A 20,086-nucleotide genomic window follows, 5' to 3' on the forward strand; every position below is an offset into this window, starting at 1 on the left:
AAAACCAGTAGCAGAATTTTGTGTGGGAGAACTGTAAACGTAGTTCTGATTCTGAAAACTAAAAGCACATCTTGTTGCTTAATTCTATCTGCGTGATTTCTTTCCCCTCCCTATTTTGCACCTGACTTGACTCTGGCTGAAGGATTTTGGGGCTCAAGTGAAAAACAAAGTACAAGTTTGAAGTTTGCCCACCCCTGATATAATTGATTAAACTCTTATGTTTTTTAATTATTTTTATTGAGTTTTAATCGCATATTTCAATGTAACCAGTGAGCACATAAAAATATTCTAACAAAAAAATTACATAGGAAGTTCAATTACAGTCAACTGGGATCACAGGAGTTTCAATGTATTAATAACTTTATATTTATCCACAGAAGTTCTTCTGGGGTTTAAGATTCATTTGTAATTATCAAAATGTATCTCTCCATATCTGTCAGTGACATGATGGTGGTTTTCTCTAGGAACTTTGTTTGTTGATAAAGTCTGTGAATTTATACCAGATTGTATGGAAGTTTACTTTGTCCCCTTATCTGTTTAGTTAGTTTTTCAGCCAGCACAATATTCCAAAGGTAGTTATACCACACAATTATTGATAGATCTGTAGACACTTTCCAATTCTTTCCTATTATTTGACGAGACGCCACCATCGTAAAGGTCAGCATTCCCTTGTCTGGCAAATGTTCATAGGGCCACTGAAGATAGATAGTAGTGCCAATTCAGGATCCATATGAACCTCCACTCTTGTTATATTATTGCATTCTTGAAAGACCTCCCTCCAGAAGCTATGTCTTCTGGAGGGAAGTCCACCAGTCCATATTCCCACCACATATGATGGTATGTACCTAATGTGTTACATCCCCTCTAACAGTTCGGTGATGTTGTTTTGTATATGTGGCTTAAAGTTACCAGGGTTAAATACTTCCTCAGTACTAAGTTTTCCTTAATTAGGTGGAGGCCCTAATAACTACTATTCTAATTTCAGAGATGACTGGACATGACAATATAGCGCCAGCCTTCCCCAACCTGATACTTTCCAGATGTGTTAGACTCCAACTCCCATCATCCCCCAGATGATGGGAGTTGTAGCACAATACCTGAGCAGAGATCTGAACAGGCTACAATCTTGTGGACTCTTGGCACTAAGCCCTGTTGAACTTAGTGGAATTGCTTCTGACTCGGCATGCCTAGAATTAGGTATAGGTCTTCCAAATTCAAGTTATAGAAGTACAATGCACTAAAGGAAATACAAGTTCTAATCTCTCTCCTTTTCTCCTACATCTATAGGATAGAAGTACTACTTCTACATGGGAACTTGGAGACCCCAGTAAAGAACTGGAAAAGAGCTGATACAGATGCGGAATACATTTGGAGTGATTTAACACAATGGATTTAAAATATCTGTGACTGAGAAAATCCTCTCCCTTGAATTTCTAGGCTTCATGTTGAGGCGGCCTAATTTTGTTTTAATTCTCTAATTGAAATTTGAAAGCAAGAAGCTTTGTCCTTGATTTTTTTTTTTTTTTTTTTGGAACAAGTGCAGACCTGTTAGCCATAGCTAAAGCTTGTTTCTATTCTCACTTATGACCCTGTGTCCTTCACTTCCTGCATCCAGGTTAAGCTGCATCTTCTGGGTTTTCTAAAATATAGAATTTCTAGTGAAATTGCCATTGCCAGCTCTAGGGACAAAAGAGGTGAGTTGCTTAAGTTTGTTTTAACACCCAAATAGCTGTTAGCCTTCATTGGAAATGGCACCTGTCTGGGATTATGCAGAGGAGGGGGGCAGTTCTGACCAGCCTCTCTAAGTGTTCATGTCTCATGAAAGAGACAGACTTGAGCACAGCACAGTTTAAAGAACTAGGATTTACTTTAATGTGACCAGACTCCCCAGAGAGAGTGGGTTTTGGTAACAAGATGCTGAATCATATGTCCTTTTACACTGTAAGAACTGCAAAGTTTGACTTGATACTTACATGTTACAAATATTCTATATATCATCTTAGCATTAGCAGAAAGAGTTCCAAACAGGATTCAAACTTGTTTAAAAGGTTAAAAGTTGCTGACGCTAAACAAGCTTTTTAAGAATTATTCATGAGGCACAGAGCATGTTCTGCAGAATTCAGATCTCCAAAAGTGCCACAAAGTAAAACCTGTAATTCAAATGTCCTTGGCAGACCTTTTCCTCTTGTTGACTTTGTTCAAAGTCCGGTTCTGTAAACAAAACTTTCTTACAGACACAGACTTGATCTAATTTCTAGTCAGAAGCCCATGCTGGTCTTGTTTATAAATGGATAGAGGAAACTGATGTTAATCCAGACACTACATATTACACCTTCCTTAAAATCTTTCTTCAACCTGTGAAGCCTCTATGGATACCTAGTAGACTGCTGTGCTTTATGTATGTGAGGAGGAGAACAGGGATTCAGACAGGGATGTAATCTAAACCCTCTTTCCTGCTAGACATTTTCAGCATGATTTGTGTGTTGCACCAGCTGTTCAGAGAAAAAGAGTAGGGAGACTGGGGCATTTACAGAGGGAGAGAAGAGGATTCATTCAGAAACCTGTTTTTTTATGTCCTTGGAATAGCCTCCACTATTTATTCTGTGAGGCTTGCTTGGTAGTCCGATGCTGTAGTTGAGGAACCATGCACTTGATAGACTATGCTGGCTGACCTGCAAGTCTTTTAAACTGATGGCACTATTGCCATGTTTGTAAGGCTGTTTCTAATTTCAAGTTGCTTTCTGAAGTATCAGGCACAAGAACACTTGAGCATTAGCAGAGAAAATAGACCTGATACTTTATCAGTTTAGAATTACAGTAATTTACATGTGTTTGAGGGGGTGGGGGGAGATAAACTGGCAATCACTTGTTCTTAAGTGGGTCAAGAAAAGAGGGAAGTATAGCTACAGATTGTTGTAAACCGCCCAGAGAGCTTTGCTATAGGGCAGTATAGAAATGAAATAAATAATAAATGAAATAAATAATAATATGAGGGGTTAAAATTGAGCAGCTGGAGAATCTGAAAGGAAATGAGTTGCTTCTCTACTTGAGATAATTTGTACAGTATAAAAGTCTAATGCTTTTTTTTTAAAATACAGGGTAAAATCCAACTTGTCCTATTTAGAGTAGACCCATTGAAATAAATGAGACTTAAGTTAGCTATGACTTCCCCAACTTTATTTTACAGGTTGGGGAAGGCTGATCTAAACAAAAGTAAAAGTGTTCTTCCTTTGCTCATTCATGGCCATCAGAAGGAAGGGGAGAGACATGTGCAAACATTGGGTGGCCAGGGTAATCATGGATTCCTGCCTCCAAGACTTCAAGGTGTACACTCTACTCACTGGTGGTCATGTTTTCATGTGAAAGCATGAAAGATAACCTTGAACTGAAAATAGGATCTACAAGTTGGGATATATAATACAAAGCGAGAGGTGGATTTGCATTCATCCCCTCTGTCTTCTGTGAACAGGCAAACATGTAAACTAAGGCTACATTCCTGTACCCATTTATTTGGGACTAAGTCGTATTGAAATCAATGGGGCTTATTTCTGAGTAGACAAGTATAGGATTGTGCTGTTAAGGTACTGTTAAGGTACTGATTGGAGAAACAATTTGTTTGATCCCCTCATTATTTGCAAGGTTCTGCTGCTGAGTGTCTTACTTTGTCCTTTGCTACGTATATACCAGGATTGGTATAAATCAAGGCAATTTGAATCATTGATTTGAGGGATGGGCAGCTGTGGGAGACTGCAGGCTGCACTGGAAAAGGAAAAAAAACATAATTTACATCAGTGATCTAATTCACGTTTGCTGCTGATAGTTCTTCAGATATTTCTTAAACAGTGATGCAAATCTGATCACTAAAACATGTTAATTTACAACCCAGTACTGCGTTTTACAACATCAAGGATGACATACTTGGTAATTTTTTAGATAACTTGATTTTTATTAATTTAGAAAATAGTACATAATACTCATTATCATGTCAAGCTGCAGATGCAGCAGCAGTACATGGTAAGAACTAAATCACACACACAAACACAATAGTAGTTATATTATTAAACTAAATATTGTTTGAAAATACTTCTTATTCTATTTTTTATCTTTATAAATGAAATAAACAGTACCAACAACCTAATCAGTATCTACAGTTTCCCAACAATACAGTATTCTTAGGACACAGCAATAACGAAAAAGAGGGAAAAAAAGAAAACAGAAGGAAGAAGAAAGCAAGAAAGAAAATGAAAAAATATAAAGAATTACTTAAAAGGAAATTTAAACTCAATTACACACAAACTTCAAATACCATTTTACTTAGAAGTTATACCCATAGCACTGGCAATATTACAATTCAGTACAGCATAGATAATCAACCTTACATTTCAATATCATATCAGTCTTATAGCAAGGAAGCAGGCCTACAATTCATTTCCAATAACTGTATATTGCCCTTCAGTTAACATGAGATAGTAGAGCTTAACAATTCAGCCAGCCAAAAATATTACTAACCACTCATAATAATAGGAATAATAATAAAAAGGAAGGAAATTAAAAAGGATAAATAATAACAAATCACTAATAAATGTTATATTGTTATATAATAATAAAGCTTAAAATATTATTGAAGTAAATTTTAAATGTTACATACATGTTTCACATTTGCAATTGCAGCAGTATCCTGGGTAATTAGCTAACAGCTATCCTTAATTCCTTAAAAAAAAAAAGTATTCCCGAGCAGACAAATCACCACAATACTAAACATATGTTTTTCTTAAAAGATCTATAACTAGATCTTATCTTCTCTCCCATTCTCAAGTGTGATTTTTATTCATAGACTGAAACAGAAATACAGTTCTCCAGCTTTGCAACTCCCAGTTGATTTCTTAGTTTTTGAGTGCATAATACCAAACAATGAAAATATTCTCTGTGCCTGCAGATGAAGCTACTGCTGTGAAATGTTGGCTTAGCAACTGAAGGGACTCAGGTTCAAGGTGTTTGGCTAATGATTTCCACCAATTCAGGAGAGTGACTTTGTTCAAAACATCAATAAACTTGTACTGTTTCCTAATCCAAATCTATATATTATAGTCCATGAACAGACTGAAAATAGAAGATATACAAATACATATAATGCGCATATATTTGGCCACCTAATGCGAAGAGAAAACTCTCTGGAAAAGACCCTGATGCTGGGAAAGACTGAAGGCAAAAGGAGAAGGGGACGGCAGAGGATGAGATGGCTAGATAGCATCACCGATGCAATGAATATGAACTTGAGCACACTCCGGGAGAGAACGCAGGACAGGAAGGCCTGGCATGCTATGGTCCATGGGGTCACGAAGAGTCGGACACGACTGAACGACTGAACAACAAAAATATATATACACACACACACACACATACACAAACACAGAGAGAGAGAGAGAGGTATATATACAATAGAGGTATAGAGAGAAGTATATATACAATATACCATCCACGCTAGACAAATCAAAGACATGTTAACTGGGCTCTTCACTTAACCGCAACAGAAAAAAACTAGCAACCTTTTCAGTAACAACAGGAGTGATATTGGCTAAACAAGGTACATAAAACAGATTGTCACTGCCATGCAACTTAAATAATAGAGGTATAATCAGTTCTCTAATACCCTGATAAAATTACAATGTAGCAAGACATACATTACTGTCTTTAAATCCCCTGAACACAAAGACAATAAGGTTGCAATGAAGCATCCTTGTTGAATCTCTTCGCAGATGGTAGAACAACAGGCCCCTTCCATCCCTACTATTCTATGATGAGCCAATGTAAAGAACTCAAGGCTTATAAACATAAATAGTTCTTAAATCATTAGCCCCTTTATTACCAATTGGGAATTGAACGCCAAAAATAAAAACAAAATTTAGCTGCCAAGGATATCAAATGTTACCATTCAGTGTCACATACTCTTAACAGACACCTTTTCCTTACACAGAGAAAAAAGTTCAAATAGAGAAATACCCTTGTCCATAATCTTACCAGCCTTCACCCAGGTATTTCTATAGGAATCTTGCCGGATCATAAAACAGTAGCAAAAGTCCTGTTGGTCAAAATAAAATGTAATCCATCTACAATGGGTAGATGCCCATTGTAGATCAACGGTGTTTGGAAACTGGAACCCCAAGAATTGTTCTGAGGAAAAGTGACTAAAATATTTCACCTTCATTTATGCTCTGTATCCGAATGGCTACCCTATATAATAGCTGGGTTATAATCTTGGTGTGAAACACCTTTAAAACTATATGTACTAATTAGCCACCCTTTGAGAAACAATCTTTGAAAAGCTGCTGAGCGATTATGTGCCAGAAGGAGTCCCAAAGATCTTTGAAGATTCCATTTTAAAGTATGATGAAAGTGAATACCAAGATATTTATAATATACTTGTTCAATTGGATTTCTTTTGAGAGTCCAGCTATATAATTCCTATGTTCTGAAAAGATCAAAGATCTTGGTGTAATTAATAGCCAGATGATTAGTGTCACTAAAATGGGTAAAAACCTTGAGGAATATAATTCCAGCCTTGATGGTGTCAATAAAACATCAGTATAGAGCAGCCATGGGACCTATGTACCGGTAAGTTCAAGGGAATGCGAATCAACTGACCAAAGGGAAAAAAGCTGATTATTCATACATTGAATAAAGCGGGTGCTAAGGCATAGCCTTGTCTCACACCTCGAGTAGAAGAGCCTTAGTTAATACTCCATTTGGGCCACACCTCACTTACTGAGTGAGTGATTACAATTGTTTAATCAGAAAAAGAAGCCTGTTCTTTATTGAACCATTTTTAACTTCTCCCATAACAGGTTTCTAGGGACAAGATCAAAAGCTGCTTGAAGATCTATAAGGCATTGTACTGTTTAAATGAGTCCCCTCGAGCCCTGAAATGTATTATGACTGGCATTACTGACGGCCGATTTTGAGATGCCATGCCATGGCCGCAGCAGCATCAAAAGTTAGGCATCTGCCTTGATACCTGGTGTTGAGAATGTTCACAAGAAAATGAGATGTGGAGTCAGAGCTTGATCTATTCTCTTCTTTATTGGCCTGCAGTCTTAAGCTTACTGGTTTAGTATTTCTTTCTTCAGTGTCTTTTGAAGTACCTTCCAGATTTTGACAGCATCAGCAATGCAGTAACGATCTCTGAAGTTTAAGGTTATGGATATAGGCTGCAGTATACTGAGCAAATCCTCTATGTTTCGGATGAGAAACTTCTATCTGTTTTATCAGTTTCACAATGCTTTATGAGAATAGGCCAGTTCTTAATAAATGGTTCAAAACAAATCAACCACAGAATTCCATCTTAAGGAAGAATTAGTTTGGATCCTCCTGCTCTGTTTAGCGAAGCTGAAACAGAAGCATTTTTAATAGAAGTATTTTTTAACTTCAACATTTTCTTTTATTCCTGGAGAAGTACGCAAGTCTTTGGCAAAAAGATGCATTAAAGGGGCACACTGCAACCATGTTATTTAAGGAGCTTCCTTCCATATCTTCTAAGTAGCTTTTCATCTTTGCCACGGTTGCAGCATTGTCCGTGACAAAACCGCACACATGATATTTGAATGCTTATTCATAATTTATTACAACTTTCATCGTCGCCTCTTTTAAATATTCTGCTGCATGGGCATTTCCCAGCATATCTGCTGTTTCTAAATGATATGCAACCCCATCTTCTGTGGTCACACAGGCACATATTACTGGATCATTCTGTGCATTGCTCCATCCATCAATCTTTAAGCTGGCAAATTTCCCCATAGTATTTCTTGCAAACTTCTCCCTGTATCTAACAGCCTTCCACCTATGTCTCCTCTATGGTTATAAGGACTCTACTATGTTATGAAGTATTCATTAAGAATATGAAAAAGATTAATATGTGGCATAAATGAACCAAGCAGTCTTTTTATCTATGGTGGCTTGTAGGTATTTTCTGGTCCTTACTACAAACCCATCCATGGTGGTGGTTTTACTGGATTGAAATCTTTTGATGGCTACTGATACTTTGTTGTCTGAAATATGTTTAATTGCAGCACTGCTGCTAAAAGTACCAATAGATTGACTCTGAAGTTGCAGATGGTCAAGTCTCGTATGCTTAAATAGGATCTTGAAAGAAATTATTTTAACTAACCATTCGTCTTGCTTCCTCTCATTCTGTTACTCAGTTAATCTTTTACATTTTCAGCACGAATGCTGTTCTGATTTCATGTTACACAAAAAGCTCAGATTGACTTTTGGAGCCCATTGAATGCACTGGCACTCCTGATTTTTGAGACAACAAGTATAGGATAGGGTTCCTTGGGGAAGCTATGCTGAATTAAAATAGGGAATAGAACAGAAGCACAATTATGGTCTGCCGTGATGTTCCAAAATAAGGGGCATTTATTAATATAAAATAAGAAAATGATACGCAGTGGCAATTCTAAATTTCTCTTACTGAAGCTTTCTGTATTTAAACTTGGTAGTAGATTCTAAACTTAGTTAACTAATTAAACCATAAGGCTAAGCTTGGCTAAGCTAAACATTTTTTTCTAGCAACACCCAACACAGCAAACAGCTTGAAAATGTACTTGTTAAATCACATGAATACTAAAAGACATAGAGGGTTAGATCCAGTTTTAGCCATACTTCGTTTAGAGCCATTGAAATCAATGGAACGTGTTAGTCATGACTAACTTAAGGCTCATTAATTTCAGTGGATCTACCCTAAGCATGGCTAAGTCTGGATCCAACCCAGAGTCTTAAAAGAATGACACATTGCAAAGTAAATTACTTAAGTTTACTAACATTTGTTCCACCTTGTTCTTCAGACTCAACCACGTAATTTTCTCCCAATAGGCAGTTTTCATTATGATGTTTCATTTTTGCAACTAGGCCCTGCATCTCTTCCTTGCAGTGCTTACACTTGACACATTTCTGGGGTTTTTTTGCCTAGGAAAGGAATTTCTTCAAAGTATTCCCAGATAAGAGTCTCCTATGCCCAGAAGCCGATACAGTTTTTCTGTGGCAAAGTGTGGAGGGATATAGTCTGTATTATGTCTTCCCTTTTCCAGTCTTCTCCATCGTTCATTTCTACTCTGCCTCTAACCATTCTTTCCTATATTGTATATCTGTCTTCTCTGCCTTTTTTGGCCCAGTTCCACCACCACATAAGCACAGAACACCATCAGTCCTATTCAGCTTGTGTCTTTGGACATAGGACTTTAGTTAGAAACTGAAAGCCCAGAACTTTCAAGAAGCAAGAGCTGGTAGTTATGCTAGACAGAAATGTTTTTGAGATGAAAAACTGCAATAAATGCTCATGTTTGATAACTCAAATGTGTAAGAGTGTGACAGCCATTAATTCATTTTTGTGAGACTAACAGGGCACTCTTATACCCACTTTCCTGGGAGAAACTCCCATTGAACTCAACAGCACTTACTATGTACAAGATTGGGCTCTAAGTGTAGATTTAGCATGTTAGTGATGAAACTTAATTGTAACTTTTTAAACTAGGGAAATTTAATATTTTGAATTTTTCAAAAGTCAGTTCTGATTTAAGTTTTTAAAGATCCAATTTTGATTTGTTTGTTTTTTAAAACATTGATTTTTAGCCACCCTGACACATACAAATAGAAATAAATCTATATCCTATCACCTGACACTAGTGGACACAGGTGCTGTGTGTAAAAAACTGTTCCATAAATGCTGCTAATCTTTCGGATTATTGACAGAGGAATCCTTGCTTACATCTTTATGAGTGGTAAAACTGAAATCATTGTGTTAAATGTGCCAAGTAATGCAACTTAAGGGGAATGGAGAAGCCAGTTCATTACTATAGATTCATTGGCCAGAGTCCCTGCGAACAAATACACGTTACAGTTGTTTTAATTTGCCATATTTTTATTTCCTCGAGAAAAGAAATTGCTACATCTTCAGATTGTTTCAGTTGTAAAATCTTTATACACTGGTGAACAACATATTTGCAACTCTTGTAATACAATTAAAAACAGGCAGATTCAACTCTGTACTGACTGTTCTGATCAGTTTGAAAAATCCAAGGTCATATTTGGTTTCCCTAAAAATATAATTTTAAAATCTTGCTTCTTACTTCCTAAGTATTGACAGCTCAATTCTAAATGATGGTACCCATTTTATGTTGTGTTTTACTGAGGGGGATGGCACAAATTAAGTTAAAATTACATCAATGGTAAATATTCCCCTCACTCCACCGTGACAGTTCTGTGATTTAAACACTGGGAGCACTATCTATTTGCACTCTGGGTGTAGTACCACATGTGGAAGATCTCAGTTGGACTCTTGGTCTCACCTACAGGGCAGACACATACATTTACAGGTAGTGCAATAGGATATTAGGAGGAATGGAAGATCCAGTTGAACCTCCCTTATGAGCAAAGGAAATCAGCACTGGGCAAAGAGGGAAGGCTAGAAGCAGACATGAGAGATGAACAGATTTCCTTTTCTCCTTAACATCCTGCTGTGCTACCTGTGTGCCTGCACAGGTGGGAAGAATGGCTCTAGAGCCCTGTTTGGATCTTCCAAGTACAGCATGGGCTCCACTCCAGTGCAAGCAGATAATGCCCTAGGGCTTCTCTTAAATACAGGCAACCTCTTCTTAGAGCTGATTCAAATATTCAGAAAAAGTACATTATGCCAGCCAGAGTCTATGCTACCAGAAGTAAAGTGAGGGCTCCCATACCCTTGTTCCTGCTACGTTCATTTTTCATGTGGGAGAGCTATATCCCTCACCTGCATTCTCAAGTGGTAGGGGCTGTATCATTTTTTTTTAGTTAGTGCTCTGAACATTGATAAAACCAAAGAACTGAACACTTTATATTAAAAGTAAAGAAAACAAATGTATTGTTCTGAGGTAGTAGTCACAGTGCATCCAAATGTTAGCTGTAAGCTCATCGAATTTATACAGAGCAGTCTCCTGGTTGCAAGTAGAAAGATAATGTTAAGTAGTGGCTGACTACTGCATACAGTAGCAAACCCTAAGAAGAGCAATACAATCTGTCCTGAAATGGGAATGCTAGTTTAAAGATTGTGGACTAAGGCTGAAGTTGTCCATATACCTACTTTGGAGTAAGTCCCATTGAATTTAGTGGGACTTATTTCTGACTATGCATAGCAACAGGCTACAAGTCATTCAAGTAAAAATAAAGGGTATTCTGCTATACTCTTCCTTTGCAGTCTTTTAAAGAACCATTATAATGAGGTGGAATTTCTAAAGTGAAAATACTTCGTGCATAGATCCTACAAAATTAAATTTTTATCTAGCCAATAGGCAAAACAAGCAAGATTCATTTAGAGCATCTGATGCACCTCATCTTGAATACTTGTGCTGTCTTTTATTACAAAGATAATGCCATTATATTAGGAATAAGTTGCTACTAACCTTTGAGCCACCTACTTACTCTCTACCCTGTAGTCTGCTGTGGGCTGCCTGTTCTTTATTAATGTTGTGCAATTAAGGGCTGCCCTTTGCCTTTCGTTCATACTATATGCTGGTGATTTTTTTAAAAAAAGTATCCACACACTAGTGTATCACTGTAGCCAACAATTGGAGGTGATTTTTAAGCTAGTATAAAGCACAAAGGGCACTTCCTTTCAACCACTATTCCTGTGCAAAGACTATGTGGGTCTTATGGCAAAAGCTGATCATGGTGGATTGTTTCTTAAGTGCCTTTAAAAAACAAACAAACCCCTGAATGGTTTAAGCACAAGTTATGTCTGGCTACTCTGCAAATTATTTGGTTTCATGTTCTAAACTAGCCCTGAACAGTAAATGAAGCTTTAATACATTCAGCTAAATAAGTTCTACTTTCACATGCCACGTTCTACAGCTTCTTAGTGCTGTGGATTTTTTGTTTTAAGCACTAGTGATTCCCATCCCGCCCTCTCCATCTCAAAAGCAAGGAGCAAAAATCAGTGCCTCTGTGCCCAAGACTCAAAGGCAATTTGCGTGCAGTCCCTGCTCAAAGATGGCATGTTTCAAATGCAGCACAATAGTTGTGCAGAATTGAAACCCTGTAGTAGTACTTAGAACAAAACAGAGATTAACTTGGTGCAAACCAAGGAACTAAACTGAGCTGGTGGACAAATATTATGACACAATTGAACCAAAGGCAAGTACTTTCAAATCCTATTTATTTCAATGAGAGAGATCACCGTATACTTAATATTTCTTCCACTTAAATTAATGAAACTAAGGCTACAATCCTGAACACACTTACTAGGGAGGGAGTCCCACTGAATTCAATACAACATACAAGTCAACAAAGTCCATGGTTGAAAGTACTTAACTTTGGCTTGTTTTTGTCATGTATCGAGTGCATTTTTTGCTGCTAGCACACCTTTCATTATTGCTCAATAACTTGTGAGATAGAACAGAGGAAATACTTTCAGTTGGGTTTTATTATATTATAACATCTGCAACTACAGTTTATTCAGCCAAAAAATGTATTCCAAACTCTTTAAAAAATATCTACAATTTTTCTATTTTTAAAAAATAAAAGCTACCTAGTATACCAATACTGCTAACAGCACTTGAAAATGGGTGCATTACACAAGGATATCCTACTGTGATTTCTGTTGCTGTCAGTGTTGTCTTTTTCTTCCTCCTCTGTTGCTTTGGTCTTAGGTTTCAAAGAGTTTATTAAAGGCTGCTCCAATTTCTAAAACCATGTCAGAGGTTGTCATAGCCCGTCCACATTTTTGAAAGGCTTGGTTGTTGCACTGCCTTGTAAGTGAACATGCTCCAAATGCAGCCACTAGAAAGGGATTTTGACTAAAATGGAAACAAGAACCTCAATTAAAACTGAAATGTGCATGAGTATACACCATCTTCAAGGAGCTTCTAAAATCTTAACTACTCTAGGCATTCCATGTAGAAGGATCTCTTTTTTCTTGGTGAGATCTACATTTAAGTATTGCAGGTTTCTTTCTTTATACCTTGACTGACTGACCAGACAGAACGTTGCATTAATTTTAAATTAACCTTGCATTAATTTTTGTACTGTTGAAACACATGCTTTACTTGTGCCCTCATTCCCAGTAACTTTTTATAGTAGTTCCATAGAATAACTAGGCTGCTGAAAATGATCAAAGTACTTGGAGGGCCTTACCCATTTGTTTTTTCTGGTCCAGCAAGGAAAGCCCAGTGTGCTAGGACTCCAAGAGAACCCGAGAGGAGATCCCCTTGTCCACCACACCTTCTGCTACTTCCTTCATGGCTACATACAAGAACTGTAAGATAAAGAAATTAAGGAGGTTAAAGATATTTATCCTTTAACACTGCTTGTGGGAGAGATGTTTAGGAAATGTAGACACAAAATGCAGTAGACTAGGACTTCTTCCAACCATAGAATGATTTAAAAGGAACAAGAATTCAGGTATTAGTTGTTATTATCGAATATTCTATGATGTATACTTTTCAACAAATAATGCTGTGTATATTGTCCAGAGAGACAAAAAATGTACATAAATTCCCTCATATAGGCCCAGTTCCCACATCATAACAATCAACTGTTAAACTGGATTATTGAGAAGATGAGCAGGAGCGAGCATGCATGCTGGTTCCTGTGCGCCTACCTGCTCCCATTGCACTGAACAACCTAGGGATGCTCTGTCCCCAGGTTGTTTTGTGATACCTGAACCCAGAACTCTGGGTTTGGGGGGGGGGGGCGAAGACCCAGAGTTTGAACCCACTGTTCATCCCTCAACCATCCAGGGTTCCAGGTTCGGATGTTACAATAAGCACTCTAAAACTTCTAGAGACACCTAGCCTCTCTGCACCAAATGTAGCAGCAGTCAGGCAACATATGGAAGAGAAAAGACTTTGCACTAGGCATAGCAGCTGCATACACGTATACCCCTGTGTCGCAGCACACGCTGAGCGTGAGCAGACAAGCTCAAGCAGCTGCTGAGGGAGTTGCTTTTGTCTTGGGAACTGTGGCAGCAGCTGCTGATGCCTGTTTGGATACCCAGCCAAAGGAAGTTGGGACTTTGCAGGGGAGGGACTGTAGCTCAGTTGTAGAGTACATGCTTGTATGTAGAAGGTCCCAGATTCAATCCATGACATCTCCATGTAGGACCTGGAAAGAATCCCGCCTGAAACCCTGGATTGCTGCTGCCAGTCAGCGTTGACAATACTGGACTAGATGGACCAATGGTCTGACTCAGTATCAGGCAGCTTCCTATGTTCCTAGAATGTTATGCAGCCCAGTTTGAAGAAGACCGCAGCAGGTTAATTGAAAAAATGAGGATAGGGTCCACCCAGGGACATGTGTTTTTCTTTTCTCTCCCCAGCAGAAAGATGAAGCATCAGAAACCCCAATGAACTTCACGGGGCTTACTTCCAAGTAAATGTACATAGGCTCAGTCTTGCTACATACAAGTAAAAAAGTCTAGTCTCTCCTCCCCGTTCCCATGCCCACCTATCAATCTGACCAGTAGAATTCAGGAGCCAGAGGGTTATGTATTGTGAGGTTTGCCGCCTGATCCTGTGTAGGGTTAGGCAAGCCCAGTTCTGAATAAAACTGTGGCAGGTGGAGGGTTGTTTGTACTGTGGCAAGAGCAGGAGGCAGAAGACTTTGGTTGGATGGGAGACTGTCAGCACAATCTTAGGCATATGTACTCAGGACTAAGTCCTGCTGTGTTCAAAGGGACGTTGCTGAGTAATCACGGTTAATGACTGCAGACAAAGTAGATTTGTTTAGTATCCTTACTTGAGTAGAGAGCATGTGCATGTTAAATGGAAATCCTTAATTTCACAGTTCTGTAGTGCAAGTCATGAGGGCTACAGGACTAGAGATATTTTTGGATTATGTTCCTGGATAGTGAAAAGCCTATATTTAACAGATGTGTTTCTTTGTTCTAGCAATAAGTAGCGTGCATGCATGCACAGAAAATATGGTATAGGAAGCTGGATGCTTCAGTCTTTTTTGTGATTTAAAGAAGTGACATTGTTGCTGTAGTAAAAACTAATTTATATAAGCTTCTGAATTGTATTTGGAGGCACATAAGGAACGGGTGGTACCGAAAGGGTAGAGCAAGAGGGGGCCCAGTTTACTCCCTCATATTTCCATATTGAAGAGTATGCCAGAGTTATCTTTTACATTATCTGTTAGCAGCAAGGGCTAGACTAGAATATTTGCCTTTGAGAAAGTCAGGTTGCTTACCTGTAACTGTAGTTCTTTGAGTGGTCGTCTGTGCATTCACACATATGGGCTCTGCGCCTGCGTGGGGACTCATTCAGGAGACTTCCAAGCTGAAGAGTTTCAGCAGGAACCCCTCCCCCACCGTCTCTGGTATATATAGAGCGGGTTCCCACCTTCCCCTCAGTTCCTTGAGACCGCAAGCAGTCCGGGACTGAGGGGAAAGAACACCTTGGTACCAAGAATCATGTTGACACCGAAGTGGGGACAGCGGGAGGGTTGTGTGAATGCATAGATGACCACTCGAAGAACTACAGTTACAGGTAAGCAACCTGACTTTCTTCTTCGTCTTCTCTGTGCATCACACATATGGGCCAATAACAAGCTGACTTACCGGAGATGGGTCAGTGTCTCACTGCAGTACCGAAGAAAGCACAGCCCTGCCGAAAGCACAATCTGCTCGGGCCCAAACATCTAGTTTGTAGTGCTTTATAAAGGTAGAAGGCTTAGATCAGGTAGCCGCCTTACCCAAGTCCACTAGAAGAACACCCCTTGCAAAAGCCATGGAAGTTGACACTCCCCTTGTTGAATGTGCTCGGATTCGAGGTGGTAGCTCCTTTTTTTTTATTTAATTATTAAATTAATTAATCGCCCATCTGGCTGGTCACCCAGCCACTCTAGGCGATGTACAACATACCATAAAACAATTTAAAACAATAAAATTCTACCATAATTTTTTTTTTAAAATACCCTAACCCACCCCAAATGCCTGCCTGAACAACCACGTTTTTAATGCACGACGGAAGCTCATTAAAGAGGGGGCATGACGGAGTTCCCTAGGGAGGGAGTTCCACAGAGTGGGGGCCACCACAGAAAAGGCCCTCTCCCTCGTCCCCACCAGTCTAGCTGTCCTGGCTGATGGGACAGAAAGAAGGCCATCCGAGGCTGATCTTGTTAAGCGGCCTGTCTGGTGTTGCTTTGGGAAGCTCCTTCCCAAAGAGGTGATATGCCAAGCAAATGGCCTGTACTATTCAGGAGGCTAGTCTTTGAGAAAAGACTAGAGAGCCTTTATTATGTCAGCCGTAGCAGAGGAACAGTCGTTGCGACTTATGGAAAGATTCTGCCCGTGATTTATAAAAGGCCAGAGCTCTCCATATATCTAAAGTGTGCAGCCTCTTCTCCATTCGGAAGTCGGAGATGGAAAGAAAGCAGGGAGGACAAGTGCCTGATTGACATGGAAGTCCCGTCACCACTTTAGGGAGGAAAGCTAGGTCTGGCCTGAGTACCACTGAGTCCTTGTGAAAAATGGTGTAAGGTGAGTCTATTCGTAGAGCGGAGAGCTCGCTTGCCCTTCTCGAAGTTGTAATCGCTACCAAGAATGCTACCTTCCAAGAAAGCAGGCTCAAGTCCGTGGTAGCAAGAGGTTCAAATGGTGGAGATGTAAGGCTGTTGAGCACTACTGACAAGTCCCATTGAGGGATGAGGTCTCCCATGGGGGGAGCCAAATTTCTAAGTCCCCACAGGAATTGTTTGCATAATGGATGAGGGAAGATGGAGCACCCATCGATGTGCCCCCTCATCGCAGAAATCGCTGAGGCATATACTCTGATGGAGGGATATTTCAGGCCTTTACTGTATAAGTGCTGGAGAAAGCATAGAATATCCGTAAGACGACAGTCATTGGGGTTACAGTTGTCGTCCATAGCGAACTTCACAAATGAAGCCCATTTAGCTGAGTACGAGCGGTGCGCAGATGGCTTTCTCACTGCATCGAGTATAGCCCGTACTGCCCCTGGGATCAGTACGGAGTGGTGCCTGGGGGCTGGATCCTCCACACTGTGAGGTTCAGGGTATGGAGATCGGGGTGGAGAATTCGACCTTAGTCCTGAGAAATTAAGTTGTCTATCCACGGGAGTGGTAGGTAGAGCCCCTGCGACAGCTCTCTCAGCATTTTGAACCAAGGTTGCCTGGGCCACCAAGGGGCAATTAGTATGCAGTTCATGGCCTCCTGTCTGATTTTTGAGATCCCCTTCACGTGGAGAGGGAACGGAGGAAAGAGGCAGAATAGGCGATCCTTCTATTCCAGGAAAAAGGCGTTGCGTAGTGATCCTCGACCGGCTCCTGCCCTGGAGCAGAAATGTCTGCAGGTCATGTTCTCTGGAGTTGCAAAGAGATTGATCTCGGAGCAACCCCATCACCGGAATATCAGCTGCAGGGCTGTCTCAGCGAGCTGCCATTTGTGGGAGCACCAGAGGAGGCGACTGAGAGAATCTGCCAAGAGATTGTCTTCTCCTGCGAAGTGGAGGGCGGTCAGACGAATGCTCCTTGTAATTGCCCAGTGGTAAACGTCCAGGGTGAGGGAAAGGAGGCAGGGGGAGTGTGTTCCGCCTTGCTTGTTTAGGTACCAAAGAACCATGGTGTTGTCTGTGAGGATTTGGATGTGTCTGTGTCGGAGGCATGGTTCGAAGGTGCGGAGGGTTTTCCAAACTGCCATCAACTCCAGGAAGTTTATGTGGTAGAGCATTTCTGTGGGTGACCAAAGACCCTGTGCTCGTAGAGGTCCGCAATGTGCTCCCCAACCCAATAAGGAAGCGTCTGTGGTCAGGACTCTAGAGGGAGGAGCGGAGAGAAATGGCATCCCTTGGGTCAGATGTTTGGGATCCATCCACCATTTCAGATTGAGAGCAACCTCCTCTGGTACCGGAAGCGTGACGAGGAGGGGTTGTCAGTCAAGTCGAAGGTTTGGATGAACCAGTGTTGGAGGGGTCTCATCTGGAGCCGGGCCCATTCTACAACTGATACTGTCACTGCCATATGACCGAGTAGGCATTAAATATTGTGGGCCCTGGCACAGCGATTGAGGAATACTGAAGTGGCATGTGCGATGAGTTTTTTGACACGACCTGGAAGAAGGTACGCCTGGCCGGTTCTGGAATCGAGGATGGCCCCTATGAATTGAACTGTTCGTGTGGGGGTCAGATGGGATTTCTCCCTGTTGATCCTTAGTCCCAGCGCCCGAAGGAGGTTCAGGACGACCACAACAGCGCGCGATAGGGCTTCCCGAGAGGAGTCCACTAGCAGCCAATCGTCGAGATATGGGTAGATCTCTACTCCCTTGAGGAGATAAGAGCAAACCACGGCCATACACTTCGTGAATATGCATGGGGCTGTTGAGAGATTGAAGAGCAGAACATTGAACTGGAAGAGTTCCACTCTGATTGCGAAGCAGAAATTTCTTGTGTGTCTATTCTATCGCTATGTGGAAATAAGCATCCTTGAGATCGACCATGGCAAACCATGGACCCTTTCGGAGGAGTGGGAGAATTGTGACTAGGGTTGTCATCCTGAATCTCTTGAGAGCAAGAAATTTGTTGAGGTCCTGAAGGTCTAGAATGGGACGGAGGCTTCCGTCCTGCTTTGGTACGGAGAAGTACCTAGAGAAAAACCCCTCCGTACCGAGGGAAGGATGAACGCATTGAATGGCACCCTTCTTTAGGAGAGATTGTGTTTCCTCCTGAAGGATCTTCAAGGGTGGGGTGGTCTGGATTGAACCCAGCAGTGGGGGTGTGTTGAACTCTATTTTGTATCCTTGGCAGACAATAGTCAGCACCCAGTTGTCTGATGTCACTCTTATCCAGGTCAAGTAGAATTTGCTCAGGAGGTCTCCGAAGGGTAGTTTGTAAGGGTTGGTACGGAGGGGGGAGAGGTCGGAGTCAAATACGACGCTTAGAAAATCCCTTGCCTTTCGTCTTTTGCTAGAACTTGGGAAAGGAATAACTTTTCCTTTGTTGCTGTTGTTGCGGGTATCTGGATGCCCAATCCCCAGGTTGTCGAGGGGGGTAGGTCTGGTGTTGTCAGTACCAGCGACATTGACGATACAGGAGGTGTTGGTGGTGGTGCTGGACTTGGCCAATGCCCATTTTACGGGCAATAGTTCTGGCTTTCTGCACAGAGTCCATTTTATTTGTCTGTTTTTGCACTGAACAAGCCTTCTCCATCGAAGGATAGGTCGTCTATCCTAAAGCGAGCTTCTGGAGTTAGGCCCGCAGAACAGAGCCAGACATGTCACCTTAGGGCAACAGCCCCCTTCATCACCTTGGCATTGCAGTCTGCCTGATGACAGGCGGTACTGATCTGCTGATGGAAGAGTTTGGAAGCCTCCGCGTGGAACATTCTGGCTAAGTCGCACTGATCCCCAGGAAGGTACATGATGAGAGAATCCATTTTTCCCCAAAGGAACAATTGATACCTGGCCATCATTGCCTGGTAGTTTGAAATCTTAAGGTTCAATGCAGCTGAAGAATAGAAGCTGCATCCGATGAGATCGAGTTTATGGCCCTCCTTATCTACAGGTGAGGCATGCAATTTTTAAGAGCGGCCTTGAGCAGACTCTACTATTATTGAGTTCGGTTTTGGATGTGCAAAGGGGAAAGAAGCATCTGTCTCTTGAAGCCTGTACATCAATTCTAGCCTCTTAGACGTCGGGGTCAAGCATGAAGGCATTTTCCATGTCTGTTGCACTGTGCTCAGCAGGGCTGGAAGAAAGGGAACGGCCACTGGGGTGGACATGTCTGTCGTGATGGGATTGAACACCAGATTGCGGAGTTGTTGTGGAGGTCATTGCACCTCAATGCCCAAAGATTGTGCCATTCTAAGCACTTGCTCAGAAAAGTGCTCCATATCCTCAGAAAGTGAAGCTCTATCTCGTGTCCCAACATCGTCATCTGGGGATGAGATCGATGGGGGAACCGAGGAATAGGAGGAGGAGGAAGATTGGTAGTCTTCACCAGATTCCTGTGAAGGGGCAAGTCGCTCCACCACGTCAGTCAGACCGTGAGGTGGAATCAGAGGCGGCAGAGCTTGACGGTCTCGGCTGGATTGGTGTGGCATTAAGAGA

General features: G+C 41.0%; 2 protein-coding genes across 16 annotated transcripts in view; one reads left to right on the forward strand and one right to left on the reverse strand.

Annotated features, from left to right (window-relative positions):
• CARS2 (cysteinyl-tRNA synthetase 2, mitochondrial) overlaps window positions 1-20,086 on the forward strand; it is a 71,916-nt gene that overhangs the window by 35,307 nt on the left and 16,523 nt on the right. For 7 of the 9 annotated variants that reach the window (XM_084844648.1, XM_084844643.1, XM_084844645.1 and 4 more), the window contains exon 15: window positions 1,288-2,047. In XM_084844648.1, the coding sequence (XP_084700774.1) occupies window positions 1,288-1,350 (63 nt within the window). In that variant the 3' untranslated portion in view covers window positions 1,351-2,047. Of the gene's footprint in view, window positions 1-1,287; window positions 19,807-20,086 lie in introns of those variants that run through there. The other 2 variants (XR_014789244.1, XR_014789243.1) reach the window with 2 other exon arrangements.
• The window catches only part of NAXD (NAD(P)HX dehydratase), a 38,631-nt gene continuing 19,103 nt past the window's right edge, over window positions 559-20,086 (reverse strand). For all 7 annotated transcript variants that reach the window (XM_084844641.1, XM_084844639.1, XM_084844638.1 and 4 more), the window contains 2 exons: window positions 13,159-13,279; window positions 559-12,821 (listed from right to left, as the gene is read on the reverse strand). In XM_084844641.1, the coding sequence (XP_084700767.1) occupies window positions 12,671-12,821; window positions 13,159-13,279 (272 nt within the window). In that variant the 3' untranslated portion in view covers window positions 559-12,670. The remainder of the gene's footprint in view (window positions 12,822-13,158; window positions 13,280-20,086) is intronic.

Source organism: Heloderma suspectum, chromosome 3 (assembly GCF_057233095.1).
Source record: "Heloderma suspectum isolate Gila_16-S chromosome 3, 16-S_ref, whole genome shotgun sequence".
Taxonomy (NCBI): domain Eukaryota; kingdom Metazoa; phylum Chordata; class Lepidosauria; order Squamata; family Helodermatidae; genus Heloderma; species Heloderma suspectum.